This window comes from Pseudophryne corroboree, chromosome 1 (assembly GCF_028390025.1).
Source record: "Pseudophryne corroboree isolate aPseCor3 chromosome 1, aPseCor3.hap2, whole genome shotgun sequence".
NCBI classification, from domain to species: Eukaryota; Metazoa; Chordata; class Amphibia; order Anura; family Myobatrachidae; genus Pseudophryne; species Pseudophryne corroboree.
The window spans coordinates 570,474,728-570,497,654 of NC_086444.1; the positions used below are offsets into that span (position 1 = coordinate 570,474,728).

The 22,927-nt window shown below is 45.3% G+C and overlaps 1 protein-coding gene across 3 annotated transcripts in view; it reads left to right on the top strand.

Moving 5' to 3' along the window:
- BNC2 (basonuclin zinc finger protein 2) overlaps nt 1–22,927 on the top strand; it is an 843,848-nt gene that overhangs the window by 533,162 nt on the left and 287,759 nt on the right. The window contains exon 1 of one of the 3 annotated variants that reach the window (XM_063914187.1): nt 3,461–3,795. The exons of the other annotated variants lie outside the window; for them this stretch is intronic. Within the exon in view, the coding sequence (XP_063770257.1) occupies nt 3,793–3,795 (3 nt within the window). The 5' untranslated portion in view covers nt 3,461–3,792. Of the gene's footprint in view, nt 1–3,460; nt 3,796–22,927 lie in introns of those variants that run through there. 3 annotated transcript variants of the gene reach the window in all.

Sequence of the window (22,927 nt, forward strand, 5' to 3'; positions counted from 1 at the left end):
ACTATTCCACTATGTTTGTAGTACCGAAACCGGACGGTTTGGTCAGACCCATCTTGAATTTAAAATCCCTGAACATTTATCTGAAGAAATTCAAGTTCAAAATGGAATCGCTCAGAGCGGTCATTGCAAGCCTGGAAGAGGGGGATTTTATGGTGTCTCTGGACATCAAGGATGCTTACTTGCATGTCCCCATTTATCCACCTCATCAGGAGTACCTCAGATTTGTGGTACAGGACTGTCATTACCAATTCCAGACGTTGCCGTTTGGGCTCTCCACGGCACCGAGAATATTTACCAAGGTAAAGGCGGAAATGATGGTGCTCCTGAGAAAGCAAGGAGTCACAATTATCCCATACTTGGACGATCTCCTCATAAAGGCGAGGTCCAGAGAGCAGTTGCTGATCAGCGTAGCACACTCTCAGGAAGTGTTGCAACAGCACGGCTGGATTCTGAATATCCCAAAATCGCAGCTGATTCCTACGACGCGTCTGCCCTTTCTGGGCATGATTCTGGACACAGACCAGAAGAAGGTGTTTCTCCCGGCGGAGAAGGCTCAGGAGCTCGTGACTCTAGTCAGAGACCTCTTAAAACCGAAACATCACTGCACGCGAGTCCTGGGAAAGATGGTGGCATCATACGAAGCCATTCCCTTCGGCAGGTTCCATGCGAGGATCTTTCAGTGGGATCTGTTGGACAAGTGGTCCGGATCGCATCTTCAGATGCATCAGCTGATCACCCTGTCCCCCAGGGCCAGGGTGTCTCTTCTGTGGTGGCTGCAGAGGTGTTCATTCCGGGAGTGGACAACTGGGAAGCAGACTTTCTCAGCAGGCACGACCTCCACCCGGGAGAGTGGGGACTTCATCAAGAAGTCTTCACGCAGATTGCAAGTCGGTGGGAACTGCCACAGGTGGACATGATGGCGTCCCGCCTCGACAAAAAGCTAAAAAGGTATTGCGCCAGGTCAAGGGACCCTCAGGCGATAGCTGTGGACGTATGGTAACACCGTGGGTGTTCCAGTCAGTCTATGTGTTTCCTCCTCTTCCTCTCATACCCAAGGTACTGAGAATTGTAAGGAAAAGAAGAGTGAAAACAATACTCATTGTTCCGGATTGGCCGAGAAGGACTTGGTACCCGGAACTGCAAGAAATGCTCACAGAGGAACCATGGCCTCTGCCTCTCAGACAGGACCTGTTGCAACAGGGGCCCTATCTGTTCCAAGACTTACCGCGGCTGCGTTTGACGGCATGGCGGTTGAACGCCGAATCCTAGCAGAAAAGGGCATTCCGGATGAAGTTATTCCTACGCTGATAAAGGCTAGGAAGGACGTGACAGCAAAGCATTATCACCGTATATGGCGAAAATATGTTGCTTGGTGTGAGGCCAGAAAGGCCCCTACAGAGGAATTCCAGCTGGGTCGATTCCTGCACTTCCTACAGTCAGGGGTGACTATGGGCCTAAAATTAGGGTCCATAAAGGTCCAGATTTCGGCCCTATTCAAAAAGAACTGGCTTCACTGCCTGAGGTTCAGACGTTTGTTAAGGGAGTGCTGCATATTCTGCCCCCTTTTGTGCCACCAGTGGCACCTTGGGATCTTAACGTGGTGTTGGATTTCCTGAAATCCCACTGGTTTGAGCCACTTAAGACCGTGGAACTAAAGTATCTCACGTGGAAAGTGGTCATGCTGTTGGCTTTAGCTTCAGCTAGGCGTGTGTCAGAATTGGCGGCTTTGTCATGTAAAAGCCCCTATCTGGTTTTCCATATGGACAGGGCAGAATTGCGGACTCGTCCGCAGTTTCTGCCAAAGGTGGTGTCATCTTTTCATTTGAACCAACCTATTGTGGTGCCTGCGGCTACTCGTGACTTGGAGGACTCCAAGTTGCTGGACGTAGTCCGGGCTTTGAAGATTTATGTAACCAGAACGGCTGGAGTCAGGAAGACTGACTCGCTGTTTATCCTGTATGCATCCAACAAGCTGGGTGCTCCTGCTTCAAAGCAAACTATTGCTCGCTGGATCTGTAACACGATTCAGCAGGCTCATTCTGCGGTGGGATTGCCGCAGCCGAAATCAGTGAAAGCCCATTCCACAAGGAAAGTGGGCTCTTCTTGGGCGGCTGCCCGAGGGGTCTCGGCATTACAGCTTTGCCGAGCTGCTACTTGGTCGGGTTCAAACACTTTTGCAAAATTCTACAGGTTTGATACCCTGGCTGAGGAGCACCTTGTGTTTGCCCATTCGGTGCTGCAGAGTCATCCGCACTCTCCCGCCCGTTTCGGAGCTTTGGTATAATCCCCATGGTCCTTACGGAGTCCCCAGCATCCACTAGGAAGTTAGAGAAAATAAGAATTTACTCACCGGTAATTCTATTTCTCGTAGTCCGTAGTGGATGCTGGGCGCCCGTCCCAAGTGCGGACTTTCTGCAATACGTGTATATAGTTATTGCTTAACAAAGGGTTATCGTTATGTAGCATCGGTTGAGTGATGCTCAGTTGTTGTTCATACTGTTAACTGGGTAAGTTTTTCACAAGTTGTACAGTGTGATTGGTGTGGCTGGTATGAGTCTTACCCTGGATTCCAAAATCCTTTCCTTGTAATGTCAGCTCTTCCGGGCACAGTTTCCTTAACTGAGGTCTGGAGGAGGGGCATAGAGGGAGGAGCCAGTGCACACCAGATAGTACTGAATCTTTCTTTAGAGTGCCCAGTCTCCTGCGGAGCCCGTCTATTCCCCATGGTCCTTACAGAGTCCCCAGCATCCACTACAGACTACGAGAAATAGAATTACCGGTGAGTAAATTCTTATTTAAAATACACATAAAAAATCTTTTCCTGGGCAAACAACTTTATAAAGGCAGAGAAGAGATGTTATCGTGTCAGGACTGCTCAGTTATGTGATCTTCATGAAATGTCTGTAAGGAAGGTCTGATTTAGGGTTAAGATTCCTCATCAGCTGAGTACAAAATGACTGATTATTCATTTTACTGTGCCTGCCCTGCGGAGTAAGCATTGAAGTGACACATGCAGTCACAAGCCTGTCACAATGCTAAGGCAGGTCAGAGGTTGACGCAAAGAGTAGAACTGTTTCTGGACAAAGGTTTAACTTTGGAATGATTTGTTTTTCCTGCAGAACTATAGTTTCCATATGCTTCGGCACAGCGTGGCAGGAACACTATTAGGAGACGCCGGGTGATGCATGAAGCAAACATTCCTTTCAGGTTAAACTAGGAATATGGTATTATGTTAAGATTCCAAGTCACATGAATCTTTTATTGCCACCAGAAGAGAAGAGGGAGGTGAGGAGTGTGTATCATTGTGTGTATGTGTATATACACATGCTGGAGGAGGGGTGAGCACACTGAGGGAAGGGAGGGCTTAAGGGCAGTGAGGAGGGAAGGAGGGAGATGACTGAGACACTCAGGAACTATGAGAGAACACCTCCCTTGGAAAAAATGACCATTCAACGTGAGTCTGATCTGCTGTGACAGTCACTTACAAGCATTTTTTCTGTTACGTCTATTTTTTTTGTTCCCTTAAACTTTGGCTGTTTTCTCGCAAGCCCAGACAATTAACAGCTGAAGAAAATATGACAGGACACACGCAAAAGAGGTTGGGAGATAGAGGGAAAGGAATGCACCAGAGTGGAGAAAGCTGAGTTTGCCTCCTTAAAACTGCCAGAGATTTTTTTTTTGTGTGTGTCCTTCTCCCTCCTTTTTAATGTATTTATTTTTTTGCACTGTGTACGAAGGCCAGAAGTGAGATCTGTTAACTGTTCCACACTGACTGAGAGGCCAGAGCAGCTCATGGTACTGTATGTTACCACTAATACTCCCTTCATACCTTCTTGCATATTCCATTAATTTTATGGGAGGGGGAGGGCTATGGCATGAAGGGGAAGGCACAGATTGGTCTCTTTGCAATTTCCTTAACCTACTGTCTACTTCATTGGCATCTGCAAATCTCCTTGCTCTGTGATGGTGAAAAGGGTTAACCACATCATTTCCAGATGTTCCAACAGCTTTGAGGAACTTTCTAAACACAATGTTAAGTATCCTGTACCAGCACCATGCCTGGCAAGGAAGGTGTTAAACTCTCACATTGTCAGCTGCAGATGCTGTTTGCAGAATTAAAACTGAGACAATCTACTATCTAACAATTCCATGTGACATGTGTTAATGCTATCAGTATAGTTATTTGTTTAAATCCTTCCCTGACAGACACAATGCAATTCTTTTCATGACGTGCAGTATATGAAATGATTTAGTACAATTATGGATATTTTTTCTTTCTGTGTTACAGAACTGAGAAATTCTCCAGCATTGTATCAGAGGGTTTTTTTTTTAATTACCTGAAAAATAATATTACTCGTACCACCTTGGAGCAAAAACCTATGTATTTTATATTACTTCCAGAGCAATGAAAGTTTTCACATTATTTACTGTTTACTAATCTTTTATATGAAGTATAAACTTGCATGACAGTTATAATGGCTTACAAACCACCCCTGAATTCCTCTGGATGACTATTATTTTATAACACATTATGTGACAATGGATGGTGATAAGTGTATTGCTGTGGAACACTAGAATTAATTGCATGTGATTAAGGAGATTGTTATTTACCTGCTGTAACTGGCTCTATGTGGTTTCTGGTTGCTCTTCTGGTATCCAATGAATATACTCTAAGCTATATTTCTATGGGGTATCTGAAACACCACTATACAATTCCTTTAAGAGGATGCTCCTTAGTACTCAATCAAAGTTGGTGCTGCATCTTCTTTGTAGTGCTAAATGGAACCAAAGAAAAACTTTTCACAAATAATCTACATAATCTTATTTGCAAATTATACAATTGATATTAATTGTTATGTTGGTGGTTGTGCTAAACACAAAGGGAGTTTTTCAGCACCTATCATGCAGTAGGTTGTACTGTATCTACTCCAATGAAAGGAATACTGAGTCTCTGGATCGGAAGAGGGGGCTATACTGGGAGGAAAAATACATTACTGGGACTGCATTCACTTATGGTTATTTATCTCAAATGTATAAGCATATGTATGGCATATGATGTTCACCTGGCTATAAAATGCTTTTTCAGGGTCAGCCAATTCCCTGAGAAAATCCATAGGTTTCTAACGTAAAATAAAGCTTTGTAAATTGGGTTTATTTTAACTTCTTTTTTTTTTCTTTAAATGCATGTTAGGTAAGAACTATGGTCATATCTTTTTCTTCAAAGAGAACAAAGTCATTTGTTTGTTAATATGAGATGCTGCAGCCCTATTGCATACCTCCACAGAGATAGAAAAGATGTCTCACATAACACAGTAATCACAATCCCTAATCCAGAAACATAATGTAGGCATAGATCAATTCACAGAGTGACCTGATAGTCCCAAATTAGTTGGATATCTCCAGCATTCCTTAGAGAGGCGAATAGGGTAGGAACATTCCGAGATGACGCAAAATGAGGCATCAGGCCACCTCAGAGAATATTAAGTGGGAGATTATTATTAAAGTGTGTTTTGGAGGTTTTATATCCAGTTTGTAAACTGTGTAATTAGATAAAGCAAACTGCATTATTTCAAGTATCAGTTTTGAAACTGCTATTCTGCATTTGGAAAGAATACAAAGCTGTGGTTTTGCAAACCGCATGTCTGACCGTTAGAATAAAATCTGTTTTTTCAGACATGATTCTGACCACACACTGTCCGAGCTATCTGGCCCATCAGAACAGAAAAAAAATATTTATTAGTGTGCGAAAAATTACTTGTTAATCAAAGGGGCAAGAATAATATATTAAGAAGCCAATATTAATATAAAATTGTATTACAATGGTAATATTTCATTTATAATATATGCAATAAAAATTTATGACGGCGTGACACCACAAGTGCCAGTAGCCACAACAGCCAGAATGCACCAAGTTGTTGCTGTCCTCTAGTCTACAGTTTGAGCGTTACTTTGTAAGAAACGTGTCGCTACATTTCCACTAATATATATATAAATTCATGTGACTCACTGCTGTTGTTTTTCCTTCATTATTGTACTGCCATAGTATAAGATCCATTGGTCGCAAAGGACTGTTATACTATTTTAACAAGCAACATTGCAATTGTTTTGTACAGGTTGAGTATCCCATATCCAAATATTTCGAAATACGGGCTTTTTTGAGTGAGACTGAGATAGTGACATTTTGTGTTTTGATGGCTCAATGTACACAAACTTTGTTTAATACACAAAGTTATTAAAAATATTGTATTAAATGATCTTCAGGCTGTGTGTGTAAGGTGTATATGAAACATAAATGAATTGTGATTATGTACACAAACTTTGTTTAATGCACAAAGTATATTATAATATTGGCTAAAATTACCTTCAGACTGTGTGTATAAGGTGTATATGAAACATAAATGTATTCTGTGCTTAGACTTGGGTCCCATCGCCATGATATCTCATTATGGTATGCAATTATTCCAAAATACTGAAAAATCCGATATCCAAAATACTTCTGGTCCCAAGCATTTTGGATAAGGGATACTCAACCTGTATTCATTAATCAGTACCTTAAAAAAATATGCAAATGTGCCTTTTTTTTTTTTAAACTAATAATCAATTTTAAGAATATATTTAATAAAATAAAATACTAAAGAACTGGTATGTGCAACATTATTAAAGCTAACTTGTAACTATCACCGGAGAATTATAGAAATAGTGGATATGTCATAACTATTATTAACATCGATTTTGGGGGCATTTAAAGAGCCGCAACTAGTGGGGTGGGGGCTAGGGGGGCACTCGACCTGGGCACGAAATGAGAGAGGGCGCCGGCGCGAGGCGGTGAGCGGGAACATGCAGTGCAGGATGGCGCAGGGTTGAAGAGGCACCGTCCCACTCCGCTGCGCCAGGACGCTCCGTAGATCTACTTCCCGGAAACACACAGGCGCCACTTCACACACATATAATCATCTGCCAGCGCTGTGTGTGTGTGTGACGGCGCACTTCAGAAACAGAGAGGAGGGGGCCCTGACACATACAGCAGTTCATCACTAGAAGGGTGGAAAGGTAGGGAGAGGCGGACAGCTATATATGTACAATATGTGTGTTCAGTGTACTTTAACCTAGTGTGTGTGAGCAGTGCAGTGTAACCCTGAGTGTGTGTGTGTTGGAGCAGTGCAGTGTGACCCTGTGTGTATGTGTGTTGGAGCAGTGCAGTGTAACCGTGTGTGTGTGTGTGTGTATGTGTGTATGTATGTTGAAGCAGTACAGTGTAACCATTTGTGTATGTGTGTTGGAGCAGTGCAGTGTAACCCTGTGTGTGTGTGCATGTGCTGGAGCAGTTCAGTGTAACCGTGTGTGTGTGTGTTGGAACAGTGCAGTGTCACCCTGTGTGTTGGAGCAGTGCAGTGTAACCCTGTGTGTGTGCATGTGCTGGAGCAGTTCAGTGTTACCCAGTGTGCGTCTGCTGAAGCAGTTCAGTGAAACCGTGTGTGTGTGTGTTGGAGCAGTGCAGTGTAACCCTTTGTGTATGTGTGTTGGAGCAGTGCAATGTTACCGTGTGTGTGTGTGTGCGCGTGTTCTGCTGGGGCAGTTCAGTGTAACCCTGTTTGTGTGTGTTAGAGCAGTGCAGTGTAACCCTGTGTGTATGTGTGTTGGAGCAGTGCAGTGTAACCCTGTGTGTATGTGTGTTGGAGTGGAAGTGTAATCCTGTGTGTGCATGTACTGGAGCAGTTCAGTGTTACCTAGTGTGTGTCTGCTGGAGCATTGCAGTGTAACCCTGTGTGTGGGTGTGTGCTGGAGCATTGCAGTGTAACCCTGTGTGTTTGTCTTGGAGCAGTTCAGTGTAACCCGGTGTGTGTGCTGGAGAAGTGCAGAGCAACCCAGTGTGTGTGTACTGAAGCAGTGCAGCGTAACCCGGTGTTGTGTGTGTATGCTGGAGTACCCGGGGTGGGTACTTAATTTGTATGTACAGTAAAGGAGGGGTGTATTTAATCACAGTGTATTGGGGTATGTGTATATACAGGGGCATGTATATATGTTTATTTGGGTGGTATGTGTATATTCAGGGGCTGTGTATATATGTACCGTACTGTGTATTGATGTACGGGAGGATGTATTTCTGTATATTGGGGGGGGGGGGGGGGGGGGGGGGAGGCAAATGACTGCCTTGCCCCGGGTGACAGATACCCTAGTTTCGGCCCTGATTCAATGAATGTGGTGGGCAGCTTACTGTATTGTATGTGCCACATGTTGATGCTCTAACAAGACTATTCAGGGGCTGTGTATATATGTACCGTACTGTGTATTGATGTACGGGAGGATGTATTTCTGTATATTGGGGGGGGGGGGAAGGGGGAGGCAAATGACTGCCTTGCCCCGGGTGACAGATACCCTAGTTTCGGCCCTGATTCAATGAATGTGGTGGGCAGCTTACTGTACTGTATGTGCCACATGTTGATGCTCTAACAAGACTATTTTCTTTCACTACTATGGAGAAACTAGCAGTGACTCTTCATGGAATTAAGCAGAATACTGTCAGTGAAATGATGACTAATTTATTTATAACTATAAAAAGAAGATGGTTTTGTCGGATGAATATAACAGTCTGATTAGTGCCCTGTTTATGACGGTTTGCTTTTCCCCACAGTTATATTGACAGGGTTTATGGAAGCTGTAAACTGAATGAGCTATCAGCTCAAGCTGCAAATTGGTGATTTATGGCTAGTTCTTGTAGCACACAATCCACAGGCATTCATTAGCATTATCACTGATTTTCAAAGGACAAAACTGTTTTATCTGTTTAACTGGCAGCCTAGGAATGAAATAACTGACCCAACACGGAATAACTGACAGAAGGTTAATTAGCATATATGGTCATATACTGGAAACAGTGCACTGTGGCCTTTAGTACAAGTTGATTCATGTATAAAATGTTTTATTTTTGCGCTTACATTTTTGCATCAACGTCCCTGTGATAGTACTATTTAAGAAAATGTGGCCTGGCAATCCAAACACTAAACCTAAACGTGGCCATACAGTATCTGTTAAACTTAAACGTGACCATACAGTGTCTGCTATACCTAAACGTGGCCATACAGAGTCTGCTATTCCTAAACGTGGCTATAGCTGCTAAACCTAAACGTGGCCAGAGCTACTCAATAATGATAAAAAACCCATTGATGTGACCACTTGATGGCAACATTCAACATTGATTTCTGCCAAAAACACATTTTGATTTTGAGAAATTAAAAATGGTTACAACTGATGGACTTTTTTGTTTCATTTTTGTATTGGTGAGCACCATACTTTTTATATCATGCCTCTTATTTTTGGCGATTAGGCATCGTGAAAAGTGTGTGCACATAAGAAGGGGATATGCCCATGTGTCACTGGTGCATATGCACAAATCACAGGGGTGTGGTCAGCGCTTTCTATGTTCTGGACCTCCCTTAGCCCCATTCTATTCCACTCCCTATACTGACCATTTGAATTCCGTTTACACTATAGTAGGTGCGAGCATGGCCATAACCTGGGGTGTGAGAGCAGTGCCACTGCATAGAGTGCAGAGCCCTGTGTTCAGCACCAACGCTCACCCATGACCCCTGTATCTGGCTAGCGGGGTGCCTGGAATTGCATCCTGCTGCAGAGTCACTACTGACACCCCACACTGCAGCTCTTACAGCCCTCTTGAGCATTCTGAGGATGCAGTGGGCAGTGCTGTAATTCCTGGCACTGGCAGCCCTTACAACCACAGCATGATGCCATGCTCTCAGGGGCATGGCCAGCACAGAGCACATTAAAGCCCTGTTATTGAGCTAGGTGTGAGTGGGAGATGTGGTCAGTATCAGCCTGCCAAAGGCCAGAGTCCCGGCAGCAGTATCCTAATGCTCAAAATCTTGATTATGGTAGGGTTAGGCACTATGGAATGGTTAGGGTATGGCAGCTTATATCCTGCACCCATATCCTATACTCGCATCTCTGGAGTCCTGCATCAACACTGCAGAAATCACTGGGAAAATATTGTAGTGGCCATGTTCCACATAGCCAGATTAAGGGATGGGCACAGGTGATACTGTACCCTGGGTATTGCATAGCGGCCATTTTCCAGGAGATTTGTGCATGCACTATAGAGAAGTGACCTGGAACATGTACCCCTCCTTTCTTAAACCACCCCTTGTTCTACCTGCTAAACTCACCTGCCCATATTAAAATGTAAAGACATAAGAAACTGTTCAACAAAGTTATTGCGGGAGGAACATATTTGATCATTTCTGGCATTAAAAAATGCACTTGATTATAACAGTGAAACAATTTAAGCCGAATTTAGTGAAGTCAGGGGACAATCATAATGATACCATTAACATAAACTCAGATATATTGTTATCTTAAACATACACTCATATGATGCAGTAAAACATGTACTAGATATAATATTAAATCTAATACTTTTTCAGGACTCAAGTACCTGATACTATTGTATCAGCTATTGTAAGGGCACTGCTCAGTATTAAGACAGTTACATCACTTGTTTCTGCTGAACATACACAAAACAAGTTGTGAATAGCATTTTCTCACACTGTTTCGATTCCTCTGAGATTTATATATGTGCTTTGAGCCTTACAGTTTCTTAAGAAGACACATTAGAAGCACTTTTTGCTCATATTTTGCTGTTTTGGAGATATTCTTTCTTTATACTTCTATCTGACTGATGTTACCCAGGTGATAAAGCTTTATTGTTGCTATGGCATGTGTACAAATTCCAAGTGTCCGTGTCAAAGGAGAATAATTCTGTTTCGGAGCAACATATTGTGACTTAAACTGGCTATGAACAATATTTTTCTAGACACCCATAGAAATGTTTAGCTGGGAAATAAGATACTGTAGTCTCTACTAAAGGCTGAAACAAAACTGTGAATGCTCCCAAATGGTTTTATATTTATCACAGGTTCTCATACAAATCCAAGTATTAGTAACAATTTGTGACATAACATTTGGAGTAATTTAATCCATTGCTGAGGTTAATTATATCTGATCTTTAGATTACCTAGATTCTGTAGGATTATTGCTGGTGTTAGGGTCACAGGTATGGGTGTGGAAGTGGTGCCGCCGCACAGTGAGCTGGCCTCTGGGGGGAAGCATCGTCACTGCCCCATGGCCCTTGCCTGTGGCTAGCAGGATGCCTGAAACAGGATTCTCAGGATGCTCCAAGCGGTGCTGCGGAGGCAGAGTGCAGCCCTGTTATGGCGATGTCTATATAGCATCCCGAAATGAAATCTGTTACATGATGGGGCAGTGCCAATACAAAACTTCTACCTTCCTTATTCTTTATGCCCAGTATCACTCTCCTCAGGGGGGTGGGGCAGTGCCAATACAAAGCTTCTACCTTACTTATTCTTTATGCCCAGTATCACTCTCCTCAGGGGGCTGGGGCAGTGCCAATACAAAACTTCTACCTTACTTATTCTTTATGCCCAGTATCACTCTCCTCAGGGGGGTGGGGCAGTGCCAATACAAAGCTTCTACCTTACTTATTCTTTATGCCCAGTATCACTCTCCTCAGGGGGGTGGGGCAGTGCCAATACAAAGCTTCTACCTTACTTATTCTTTATGCCCAGTATCACTCTCCTCAGGGGGGTGGGGCAGTACCAATACAAAGCTTCTACCTTACTTATTCTTTATGCCCAGTATCACTCTCCTCAGGGGGCTGGGGCAGTGCCAATACAAAGCTTCTACCTTACTTATTCTTTATGCCCAGTATCACTCTCCTCAGGGGGGGTGGGGCAGTGCCAATAAAAAGCTTCTACCTTACTTATTCTTTATGCCCAGTATCACTCTCCTCAGGGGGCTGGGGCAGTGCCAATACAAAACTTCTACCTTACTTATTCTTTATGCCCAGTATCACTCTCCTCAGGGGGGTGGGGCAGTGCCAATACAAAACTTCTACCTTACTTATTCTTTATGCCCAGTATCACTCTCCTCAGGGGGGGTGGGGCAGTGCCAATACAAAGCTTCTACCTTACTTATTCTTTATGCCCAGTATCACTCTCCTCAGGGGGCTGGGGCAGTGTCAATACAAAGCTTCTACCTTACTTATTCTTTATGCCCAGTATCACTCTCCTCAGTGGGGTGGGGCAGTGCCAATACAAAGCTTCTACCTTACTTATTCTTTATGCCCAGTATCACTCTCCTCAGGGGGGTGGGGCAGTGCCAATACAAAGCTTCTACCTTACTTATTCTTTATGCCCAGTATCACTCTCCTCAGGGGGGTGGGGCAGTGCCAATACAAAGCTTCTACCTTACTTATTCTTTATGCCCAGTATCACTCTCCTCAAGGGGGTGGGGCAGTGCCAATACAAAGCTTCTACCTTACTTATTCTTTATGCCCAGTATCACTCTCCTCAGGGGGCTGGGGCAGTGCCAATACAAAGCTTCTACCTTACTTATTCTTTATGCCCAGTATCACTCTCCTCAGGGGGGGTGGGGCAGTGCCAATAAAAAGCTTCTACCTTACTTATTCTTTATGCCCAGTATCACTCTCCTCAGGGGGCTGGGGCAGTGCCAATACAAAACTTCTACCTTACTTATTCTTTATGCCCAGTATCACTCTCCTCAGGGGGGTGGGGCAGTGCCAATACAAAACTTCAACCTTACTTATTCTTTATGCCCAGTATCACTCTCCGCAGGGGGGGTGGGGCAGTGCCAATACAAAGCTTCTACCTTACTTATTCTTTATGCCCAGTATCACTCTCCTCAGGGGGCTGGGGCAGTGTCAATACAAAGCTTCTACCTTACTTATTCTTTATGTCCAGTATCACTCTCCTCAGGGGGGTGGGGCAGTGCCAATTCAAAGCTTCTACCTTACTTATTCTTTATGCCCAGTATCACTCTCCTCAGTGGGGTGGGGCAGTGCCAATACAAAGCTTCTACCTTACTTATTCTTTATGCCCAGTATCACTCTCCTCAGGGGGGTGGGGCAGTGCCAATACAAAGCTTCTACCTTACTTATTTTTTATGCCCAGTATCACTCTCCTCAGGGGGGTGGGGCAGTGCCAATACAAAGCTTCTACCTTACTTATTCTTTATGCCCAGTATCACTCTCCTCAGGGGGGTGGGGCAGTGCCAATACAAAGCTTCTACCTTACTTATTCTTTATGCCCAGTATCACTCTCCTCAGGGGGGTGGGGCAGTGCCAATACAAAGCTTCTACCTTACTTATTCTTTATGCCCAGTATCACTCTCCTCAGTGGGGTGGTGTTAGGCGCCGGGGTCCGCTTGTCTGCGCGGCCCGGCGCCTAGCAACTAGAGACGCCGTGCGCGTACAGCCGCCGGCTCCCTAGCAACGCTAGACGCCGGGCGCGCTGAGCCGCACGGACCCTAGCAACGGGGACGCCACTGGCGGACCGCGTTCCCCGTTGCTAGGCTTTAGGAAATTAAGATATTCACCTGCTCTCTGGCCGTGCAGCAAGGCAGCTGCACGGCATTTATTCTAATCAGCCTTTAGCAGCTGATTGGAGGACTCCTTGTTAAATACACTCCCAGGGCTTCTCACAGACGCCGGTAATAGCTTCCTGCATGCTGCCTTTGTTTGCTGAGAGTCTGTTTCCAGTCCTGCTGTATCCGGTCATTCCAGTCCTCAGAAGTCCGGTATGCGGGAGTTGTCATCTCATCCCAAGAGGTCGTTTGGTTCCCTGGAGTCCTGACTGATCACCGTTTTATATCCAGTGGTGTTCGTGAGTTGCGGCTCTGCCGTGTGTTGCGGCTCAGCTGCATTACCTTTTATATTTTGTGTTTGGAGCATTTGCGGAGGGTTCCGCTTCCACAAGTCCTCTCTGGTACTCGGCGGTGCCGGGTAGGAGAATTGGACAAGTGGATATTTTGGTTGTCCTTTTCCCTGGCGGTTTCTCCGCACATTTTATAGTTTTGAGTTTGCTTAGCCCCTGGCCTGGTTGTTTAGTTAGAGGGCCTCTTGTTATCACCCTGTCTCGGGTTTCCCTTTGTCTCTCATTAAGACCGGGGGGCATCGAAGTTGGGCAGACATAATCCGCCCTTCAAACGCGGCTGCCAAGGGCTCAAGAAACCATAGTCTCGCAGGGGATTTCTGACAACACGGGTGAGACAACAGAGTTAGGGCGCCAGGGGCTATTTTCCTGTCCTGCTCCCTTCCCCAGCATTTCGTTCCAGTGCTCCGGTCCTTGCCATAAGATCTCCTCTGACCAGAGTGCTGGATTCATAACATTATTACCGGCCATACCAAAACTTAAAATTAAACAGGGTTTAATTTTTTCTCATTCAGTTTTGTGAGAGTTTATCGGCCTCATGAATCCAACAGGTTTAGGGCCAAATCCTGGTCAGCTCTTAGTCAGCCAGATTCAAGAACTTACTCAGATGGTTCAGGATCTTTCTCTTCCGGTGAAGTCGCAGGAAGATCTTTTGCGAGCTTCCCCAAGGGTAGTCCCTGAACCAAAGATGCATTTGCCTGACCGTTTTTCTGGTGATAGAAAAGAGTTTTTTAATTTTAAAGAATCCTGTAAACTTTATTTTCGTTTAAGACCGACTTCCTCGGGTACTGAATCTCAGCGGGTCGGGATTATTATTTCTTTGCTCCAGGGGGATCCTCAGACCTGGGCATTTGGTTTAAGAGCAGAGGATCCGGCATTGTTGTCAGTTGACGCTTTTTTTGAGTCTTTAGGGCTCTTGTATGATGACCCTGATAGAGAGGCGTCCACTGAAAGTCAGTTGCGCGCTCTCAGACAGGGTAGAAATCCTGCGGAGGTTTATTGTACGGAGTTTCGCCGTTGGTCGAACGACTGTGGCTGGAATGACCCAGCCCTGCGCAGTCAGTTTCGCCTCGGCTTATCAGAGTCTATAAAAGACAGTCTCCTTCAGTACCCCGCTCCCGAGACTCTCGATAAACTCATGGAGCTTTCTATTAAGATTGATCGTCGTCTCAGAGAGCGGAGGGCTGAAAAAGGAGCACCTGTAAGGTCAAGTCCGTGTGTATATTCCATTCCTGAAGACGTAGAGGAGCCCATGCAGATGGGTCTCTCCCGGCTGTCTCCTGAAGAAAGAGCCAGAAGGCAAAATTCTGGTCTTTGTCTGTACTGTGGGGGTAAGGGACATTTTGCTCGTAATTGTCCGAACAAGTCGGGAAACGCTTTGACCAGGTGAATTGTGAGGGGGTTCACCTAGGTCTGCAGCTTATCTCCTCGAATAACTCCCTTTTAGTCCCAGTTAAAATTTCCTTTGGCAGCCTCAGTTCTTCGGTGTCGGCTTTTGTTGACAGTGGAGCTGCAGGAAACTTTATGGATTTAACTTGGGCTAAGGCCTTAGGCATTCCTCAGTTACCTTTGGGTAGGTGTGTCACCATGCATGGCTTAGATGGGAGTCCGCTGTCTAATGGGATTATTTCTCTCCATACACCCCCTGTACTACTTACAGTAGGAGCTCTACATTCCGAGAAAATCGAGTTCTTTCTTACACATTGCCCAGCAGTTCCAGTTGTTCTGGGTCACCCTTGGCTGGCCTTTCATATTCCCACCATTGATTGGCGGTCGGGGGAGATTTCACAATGGGGTACTTTTTGTGATAAGGAATGTATCACGTTTCCAGTCAGAGTAGCAGCTATCATTCCAGAACTCATTCCGGTGGAATACCAGGAGTTTGCTGATGTTTTCTCCAAAGGCAATGCGGACATTCTGCCTCCCCATCGGCCTTATGATTGTGCTATTGAGTTAATTCCTGGTGCCGCATTGCCAAAGGGAAGATTATATGCATTATCCGGGCCAGAAACTGCGGCTATGAATGATTATGTAAAGGAGAGCCTTGAGAAAGGATTTATTAGACCATCAAAATCTCCTTTAAGTGCAGGCTTCTTCTTTGTGGAGAAAAAGGATGGCTCGCTTAGACCTTGCATTGATTTTAGAGCCCTGAATAAGATCTCAGTTAAAAACACCTATCCTTTGCCGTTGATTTCTGTACTCTTTGATCAGTTACGTTCTGCTGTGATTTTTTCTAAAATTGACCTTAGAGGAGCGTACAACCTCATCCGAATTAAATCTGGAGATTAGTGGAAAACGGCCTTCAGTACTCAGTCGGGTCACTACGAATACCTGGTGATGCCGTTCGGCCTGTCCAATGCTCCGGCAGTTTTTCAAGACCTCATTAACGATGTGCTCCGTGACTTCCTAGGGAAATTCGTGGTCGTTTACTTAGACGACATCCTGATTTTTTCTGAATCAATGGAACAACATGTTACTCAGGTGCGTCTGGTTCTTCAAAAGTTACGTGAGAATCATTTATATGCCAAGCTGGAGAAGTGTGAGTTTCATGTCATGGAAGTATCTTTTTTAGGGTACATAATTTCCCCTCAGGGATTTTCCATGGAACCAAAGAAACTCCAGGCCATCCTTAGTTGGGCGCAACCCACCAATTTAAAAGCAATTCAGCGCTTTTTAGGGTTTGCGAATTATTATAGGAGGTTCATTCATTCTTTTTCAGACCTGGTTGCTCCCATTGTAGCTCTGACAAAGAAAGGAGCGGATCCTACCAACTGGTCGCGTGAAGCTGAGTTGTCCTTCCGGGCCTTGAAACAAGCCTTTGTCTCGGCTCCAGTCCTCAGACATCCTAATCCGGAATTGCCCTTTGTGGTGGAGGTTGATGCCTCGGAGGTTGGAGTGGGGGCTATCCTTTCTCAAAAGGATCCGGAGTCTCTGGAGTTACATCCTTGTGCCTTTATGTCCAGGAAATTCTCCTCCGCTGAATCCAACTATGACGTTGGTAATCGGGAGTTACTGGCGGTAAAGTGGGCTTTCGAGGAGTGGATGCATTGGCTGGAGGGAGCAAAACATACTATTTCAGTATTGACTGACCAAAAGAACCTGCAATACATTGAATCGGCTAAGCGGCTTAATGCCCGGCAGGCACGTTGGGCATTATTTTTTACGCGTTTCAAATTTATAATCACTTTCAGGCCTGGTTCCAAGAATACTAAGGCTGATGCCCTGTCACGTAGCTTTCTTCCGGTTCACAATAACAATCCTGTTACCCCCATACTTCCATCTTCGGTCATCTGGGCGGGCCTCACACAAGATTTATTTACCCAGTTAAAACAGCTTCAACACCAAGCTCCTAGAATTACTCCTGCTGGTCGTCTTTACGTCCCTGAGTTTTTGAGAGCTACTGTTTTAACGGAATTCCATGATAACAAAGTTTCAGGGCATCCAGGAGTCACTAAGACATTGGAGTTGGTCTCTCGCTCAGTATGGTGGCCTGGTCTTTCTAAAGACGTCAAGGAATTTGTTTATTCATGTCAGGTTTGTGCACAGCATAAGGTTCCCCGTTCCTTGCCCATCGGGCAACTTATGCCCTTAAATGTTCCTCTCAGGCCGTGGTCTCATATTTCCATGGATTTTGTGGTTGACCTTCCCCTTTCAGCCGCATTCCGAGTCATATGGGTGGTAGTGGACCGTTTTAGTAAAATGGCTCATTTTATTGCTCTTCCCCGATTGCCTTCTGCCCAAGGGTTGGCAGTTTTGTTTCTCCGCCATGTATTCAGGCTTCATGGGTTGCCTACTGATATTGTTTCTGATCGGGGTCCACAATTCATCGCACAATTCTGGAAATGTTTTTGTGCCTCATTGAAGATGAAATTGTCGTTAACATCCGGTTACCACCCACAATCCAACGGGCAAACCGAACGAGTTAACCAATCATTGAAACAATATTTGCGCTTGTATTCAGCCAAACTCCAGAATGATTGGTCCGAGTTTCTTCCGTTGGCTGAATTTGCTTACAATAATTCTTGTCATTCCTCCACTAAAGAGTCTCCATTCTTTTCAGTTTTTGGTTTTCACCCCAGAGCTAATTCTTTTTTTCATCATTCCTCAGTCTCCTCGCTAACCTTAACCTCCCATCTCAGAGCCATTTGGAAAAAGGTGCACCTTGCTCTCAGAAAAGCGGCCTTTCGAGAGAAGAAATTTTCTGACAGGCTCCGACGTCCTTGCACTTTTAAGGTGGGAGATAGGGTGTGGTTGTCGACTCGCAACATCAGGCTTCGACAATCCTCGGCTAGACTGGGACCCAAATTTATTGGGCCATTTCTTATTATTAAAAGAGTCAACCCAGTTGCCTTTCGGTTACGTTTACCAAGATCTCTCAGGATTGGAAATACGTTTCATTGTTCCCTGTTGAAACAATACGTTTCTTCCAGTAGATTTCCTCGGAAGATCTCTCAGGGTAGATCTCCAGTGGATGTACAGGGACAACAGGAGTTCTTGGTAGAGAAGGTTCTCGATTCCAAATTGTCCCGGGGTCGGCTGTATTTTCTAGTTCACTGGAAAGGCTATGGTCCGGAGGAAAGGTCTTGGGTCCTGGATAAGGATCTTCATGCCCCGAGGCTCAAGAGGGCATTTTTTCAGGAATTTCCTCAGAAACCTGGCTTTAGGGGTTCCTTGACCCCTCCTCAAGGGGGGGTACTGTTAGGTGCCGGGGTCCGCTTGTCTGCGCGGCCCGGCGCCTAGCAACTAGAGACGCCGTGCGCGTACAGCCGCCGGCTCCCTAGCAACGCTAGACGCCGGGCGCGCTGAGCCGCACGGACCCTAGCAACGGGGACGCCACTGGCGAACCGCATTCCCCGTTGCTAGGCTTTAGGAAATTAAGATATTCACCTGCTCTCTGGCCGTGCAGCAAGGCAGCTGCACGGCATTTATTCTAATCAGCCTTTAGCAGCTGATTGGAGGACTCCTTGTTAAATACACTCCCAGGGCTTCTCACAGACGCCGGTAATAGCTTCCTGCATGCTGCCTTTGTTTGCTGAGAGTCTGTTTCCAGTCCTGCTGTATCCGGTCATTCCAGTCCTCAGAAGTCCGGTATTCGGGAGTTGTCATCTCACCCCAAGAGGTCGTTTGGTTCCCTGGAGTCCTGACTGATCACCGTTTTATATCCAGTGGTGTTCGTGAGTTGCGGCTCTGCCGTGTGTTGCGGCTCAGCCGCTTTACCTTTTATATTTTGTGTTTGGAGCATTTGCGGAGGGTTCCGCTTCCACAAGTCCTCTCTGGTACTCGGCGGTGCCGGGTAGGAGAATTGGACAAGTGGATATTTTGGTTGTCCTTTTCCCTGGCTGTTTCTCCGCACATTTTATAGTTTTGAGTTTGCTTAGCCCCTGGCCTGGTTGTTTAGTTAGAGGGCCTCTTGTTATCACCCTGTCTCGGGTTTCCCTTTGTCTCTCATTAAGACCGGGGGGCATCGAAGTTGGGCAGACATAATCCGCCCTTCAAACGCGGCTGCCAAGGGCTCAAGAAACCATAGTCTCGCAGGGGATTTCTGACAACACGGGTGAGACAACAGAGTTAGGGCGCCAGGGGCTATTTTCCTGTCCTGCTCCCTTCCCCAGCATTTCGTTCCAGTGCTCCGGTCCTTGCCATAAGATCTCCTCTGACCAGAGTGCTGGAATCATAACAGGTGGGGCAGTGCCAATGCAAAGCTTCTACCTTACTTATTCTTTATGCCCAGTATCACTCTCCTCAGGGGCTGGGGCAGTGCCAATACAAAGCTTCTACCTTACTTATTCTTTATGCCCAGTATCACTCTCCTCAGTGGGGTGGGGCAGTGCCAATACAAAGCTTCTACCTTACTTATTCTTTATGCCCAGTATCACTCTCCTCAGGGGGGTGGGGCAGTGCCAATACAAAGCTTCTACCTTACTTATTCTTTATGCCCAGTATCACTCTCCTCAGGGGGGTGGGGCAGTGCCAATACAAAGCTTCTACCTTACTTATTCTTTATGCCCAGTATCACTCTCCTCAGTGGGGTGGGGCAGTGCCAATACAAAGCTTCTACCTTACTTATTCTTTATGCCCAGTATCACTCTCCTCAGGGGGGTGGGGCAGTGCCAATACAAAGCTTCTACCTTACTTATTCTTTATGCCCAGTATCACTCTCCTCAGGGGGGTGGGGCAGTGCCAATACAAAGCTTCTACCTTACTTATTCTTTATGCCCAGTATCACTCTCCTCAGGGGGTGGGGCAGTGCCAATACAAAGCTTCTACCTTACTTATTCTTTATGCCCAGTATCACTCTCCTCAGTGGGGTGGGGCAGTGCCAATACAAAGCTTCTACCTTACTTATTCTTTATGCCCAGTATCACTCTCCTCAGGGGGGTGGGGCAGTGCCAATACAAAGCTTCTACCTTACTTATTCTTTATGCCCAGTATCACTCTCCTCAGGGGGTGGGGCAGTGCCAATACAAAGCTTCTACCTTACTTATTCTTTATGCCCAGTATCACTCTCCTCAGGGGGCTGGGGCAGTGCCAATACAAAGCTTCTACCTTACTTATTCTTTATGCCCAGTATCACTCTCCTCAGGGGGTGGGGCGGTGCCAATACAAAGCTTCTACCTTACTTATTCTTTATGCCCAGTATCACTCTCCTCAGTGGGGTGGGGCAGTGCCAATACAAAGCTTCTACCTTACTTATTATTTATGCCCAGTATCACTCTCCTCAGTGGGGTGGGGCAGTGCCAATACAAAGCTTCTACCTTACTTATTCCTTATGCCCAGTATCACTCTCCTCAGGTGGGTGGGGCAGTGCCAATACAAAGCTTCTACCTTACTTATTCTTTATGCCCAGTATCACTCTCCTCAGGTGGTGGGGCAGTGCCAATACAAAGCTTCTACCTTACTTATTCTTTATGCCCAGTATCACTCTCCTCAGGGGGCTGGGGCAGTGCCAATACAAAGCTTCTACCTTACTTATTCTTTATGCCCAGTATCACTCTCCTCAGGGGGGTGGGGCAGTGCCAATACAAAGCTTCTACCTTACTTATTCTATATGCCCAGTATCACTCTCCTCAGGGGGGTTAGGCAGTGCCAATACAAAGCTTCTACCTTACTAATTCTTTATGCCCAGTATCACTCTCCTCAGGGGGCTGGGGCAGTGCCAATACATAGCTTCTACCTTACTTATTCTTTATGCCCAGTATCACTCTCCTCAGGGGGGTGGGGCAGTGCCAATACAAAGCTTCCACCTTACTTATTCTTTATGCCCAGTATCACTCTCCTCAGGGGGGGGGGCAGTGCCAATACAAAGCTTCTACCTTACTTATTCTTTATGCCCAGTATCACTCTCCTCAGGGGGCTGGGGCAGTGCCAATACAAAGCTTCTACCTTACTTATTCTTTATGCCCAGTATCACTCTCCTCAGGGGGGTGGGGCAGTGCCAATACAAAGCTTCTACCTTACTTATTCTTTATGCCCAGTATCACTCTCCTCAGGGGGGTGGGGCAGTGCCAATACAAAGCTTCTACCTTACTTATTTTTTATGCCCAGTATCACTCTCCTCAGGGGGTGGGGCCAGCACTGGAACCCTTTTTCACTGCTGTCTGGTGTTTGCAATGGGACAATTGCACTATTCTAGGGACATTAGTAGATTCATGGAATAACTTCACAGCAGATGCAGTGAGGCCTCATTCAGAAGTTACGCATATAAGGCATACTTGCCTACTCTATGGACCTCTCCTCTGGGAGATCCCAAAAGAGAGACTTGATGCTGCAATTCATAGCAGCAAGCTGTGGGGAGCTAGACCTTTATGATGCAGATTTTACCTGGTGGGGTGCAGTCCTGCAGCCCATAGGTAAAATCCGCCACTGGTCAACATGCATTAGATCAAAATGGTCAAAAGGTCGATAGGGTCAAAAGATCTACAGGTAAAAGGTAGACAATGTTTAAGGTTGACAGGTTCAAAATGTTGACATGACAATGGTTGACACACATATGGTCAACACAGTTTTTTTTTGTGGGGTCTTCACATATTTTTAAACTTTTGCTTGATTTACCATCTGCGTGGACTATGATTGGGAATAGTAATTTATGCAGCGGTAGTGGAGCGAGCCACCTTGCCTGAAGAGTGGTTGAGTGAAATGAGCCTGCGGGGGCATATGTTTGCAATAATTGTGGTTACATATGATGAAACATTACACCCACATTTTTTTTTAAATGTGTAGACTATTTTGACGACGACATCATGCATGTCGACCATATGGTGTCGACCTACTGACTGTATCTAATTACTGTAGCTATTCTATATCAGACCCATGGGCCCTGGGTTAGGGCTCTTTTATTTGTGCACCTCGATTGTGCATATTCTCCTACATTTCTACTACAGCAGAGGTAGCCACATGCAGAGTAGTAGATGATTTTGTTGGCCAATGGAAAAATATGTTTATGAGGGCATTCCTTGATAAGAACTGAGTAGGCACATCGAGCAACTGGAGCAATGCAAAAAGGAAATTTCTTTTTGAGGAGGAGGAAAAGTTATTTAATTGCAATAAAATAGTGAAGAGGAACATTTTAAGGGCATCTCATTTCCATTCCACTCTATCCATTCTTTAATTCTGAAGAGAGATGTTCTTTTCTAGGAACACATAATAAAGACATGCTAGTCTCATGATTTAGTTAAGGCAAAATTTTTTGCAATACTGAGCATATTTTAGGAGAAACATGAAACAACTTATTTAATGAATCGGTAGTGAATCAGTAGTGCTAAACAACAGGAGCTGACTGACATTTTCAACTATGACATTCTAACTATATAAAAAAAAGGGGGGGGGGGGGAGCTAGTTTTTCAGTTAGGCTTAGTGACCACCTGAGGATTAGGGCTCCAGGCAAGTTCCTTGTTTGCTTCCTCAAATTTCCTCCGTGCCAGGTTTAGTAAATAGGTTGTTTGCCTTACTCCTTTATGTAACAGGAAGGCCCCATAGGAGTAGAATTCTATTTGTGGATAAAGGCAATGCTACTTATTTTTATGACAAGACATGACACTTATACCCCTTTCACATCGCACAAATAACCCGGTATCGACACGGCATATTGCCGTGTCGACACGGGTCAGTGTGCGATGTGAAAGCACTTTCCGAGAATTAGCGGGAAAAAGAAGGATTATACCCGG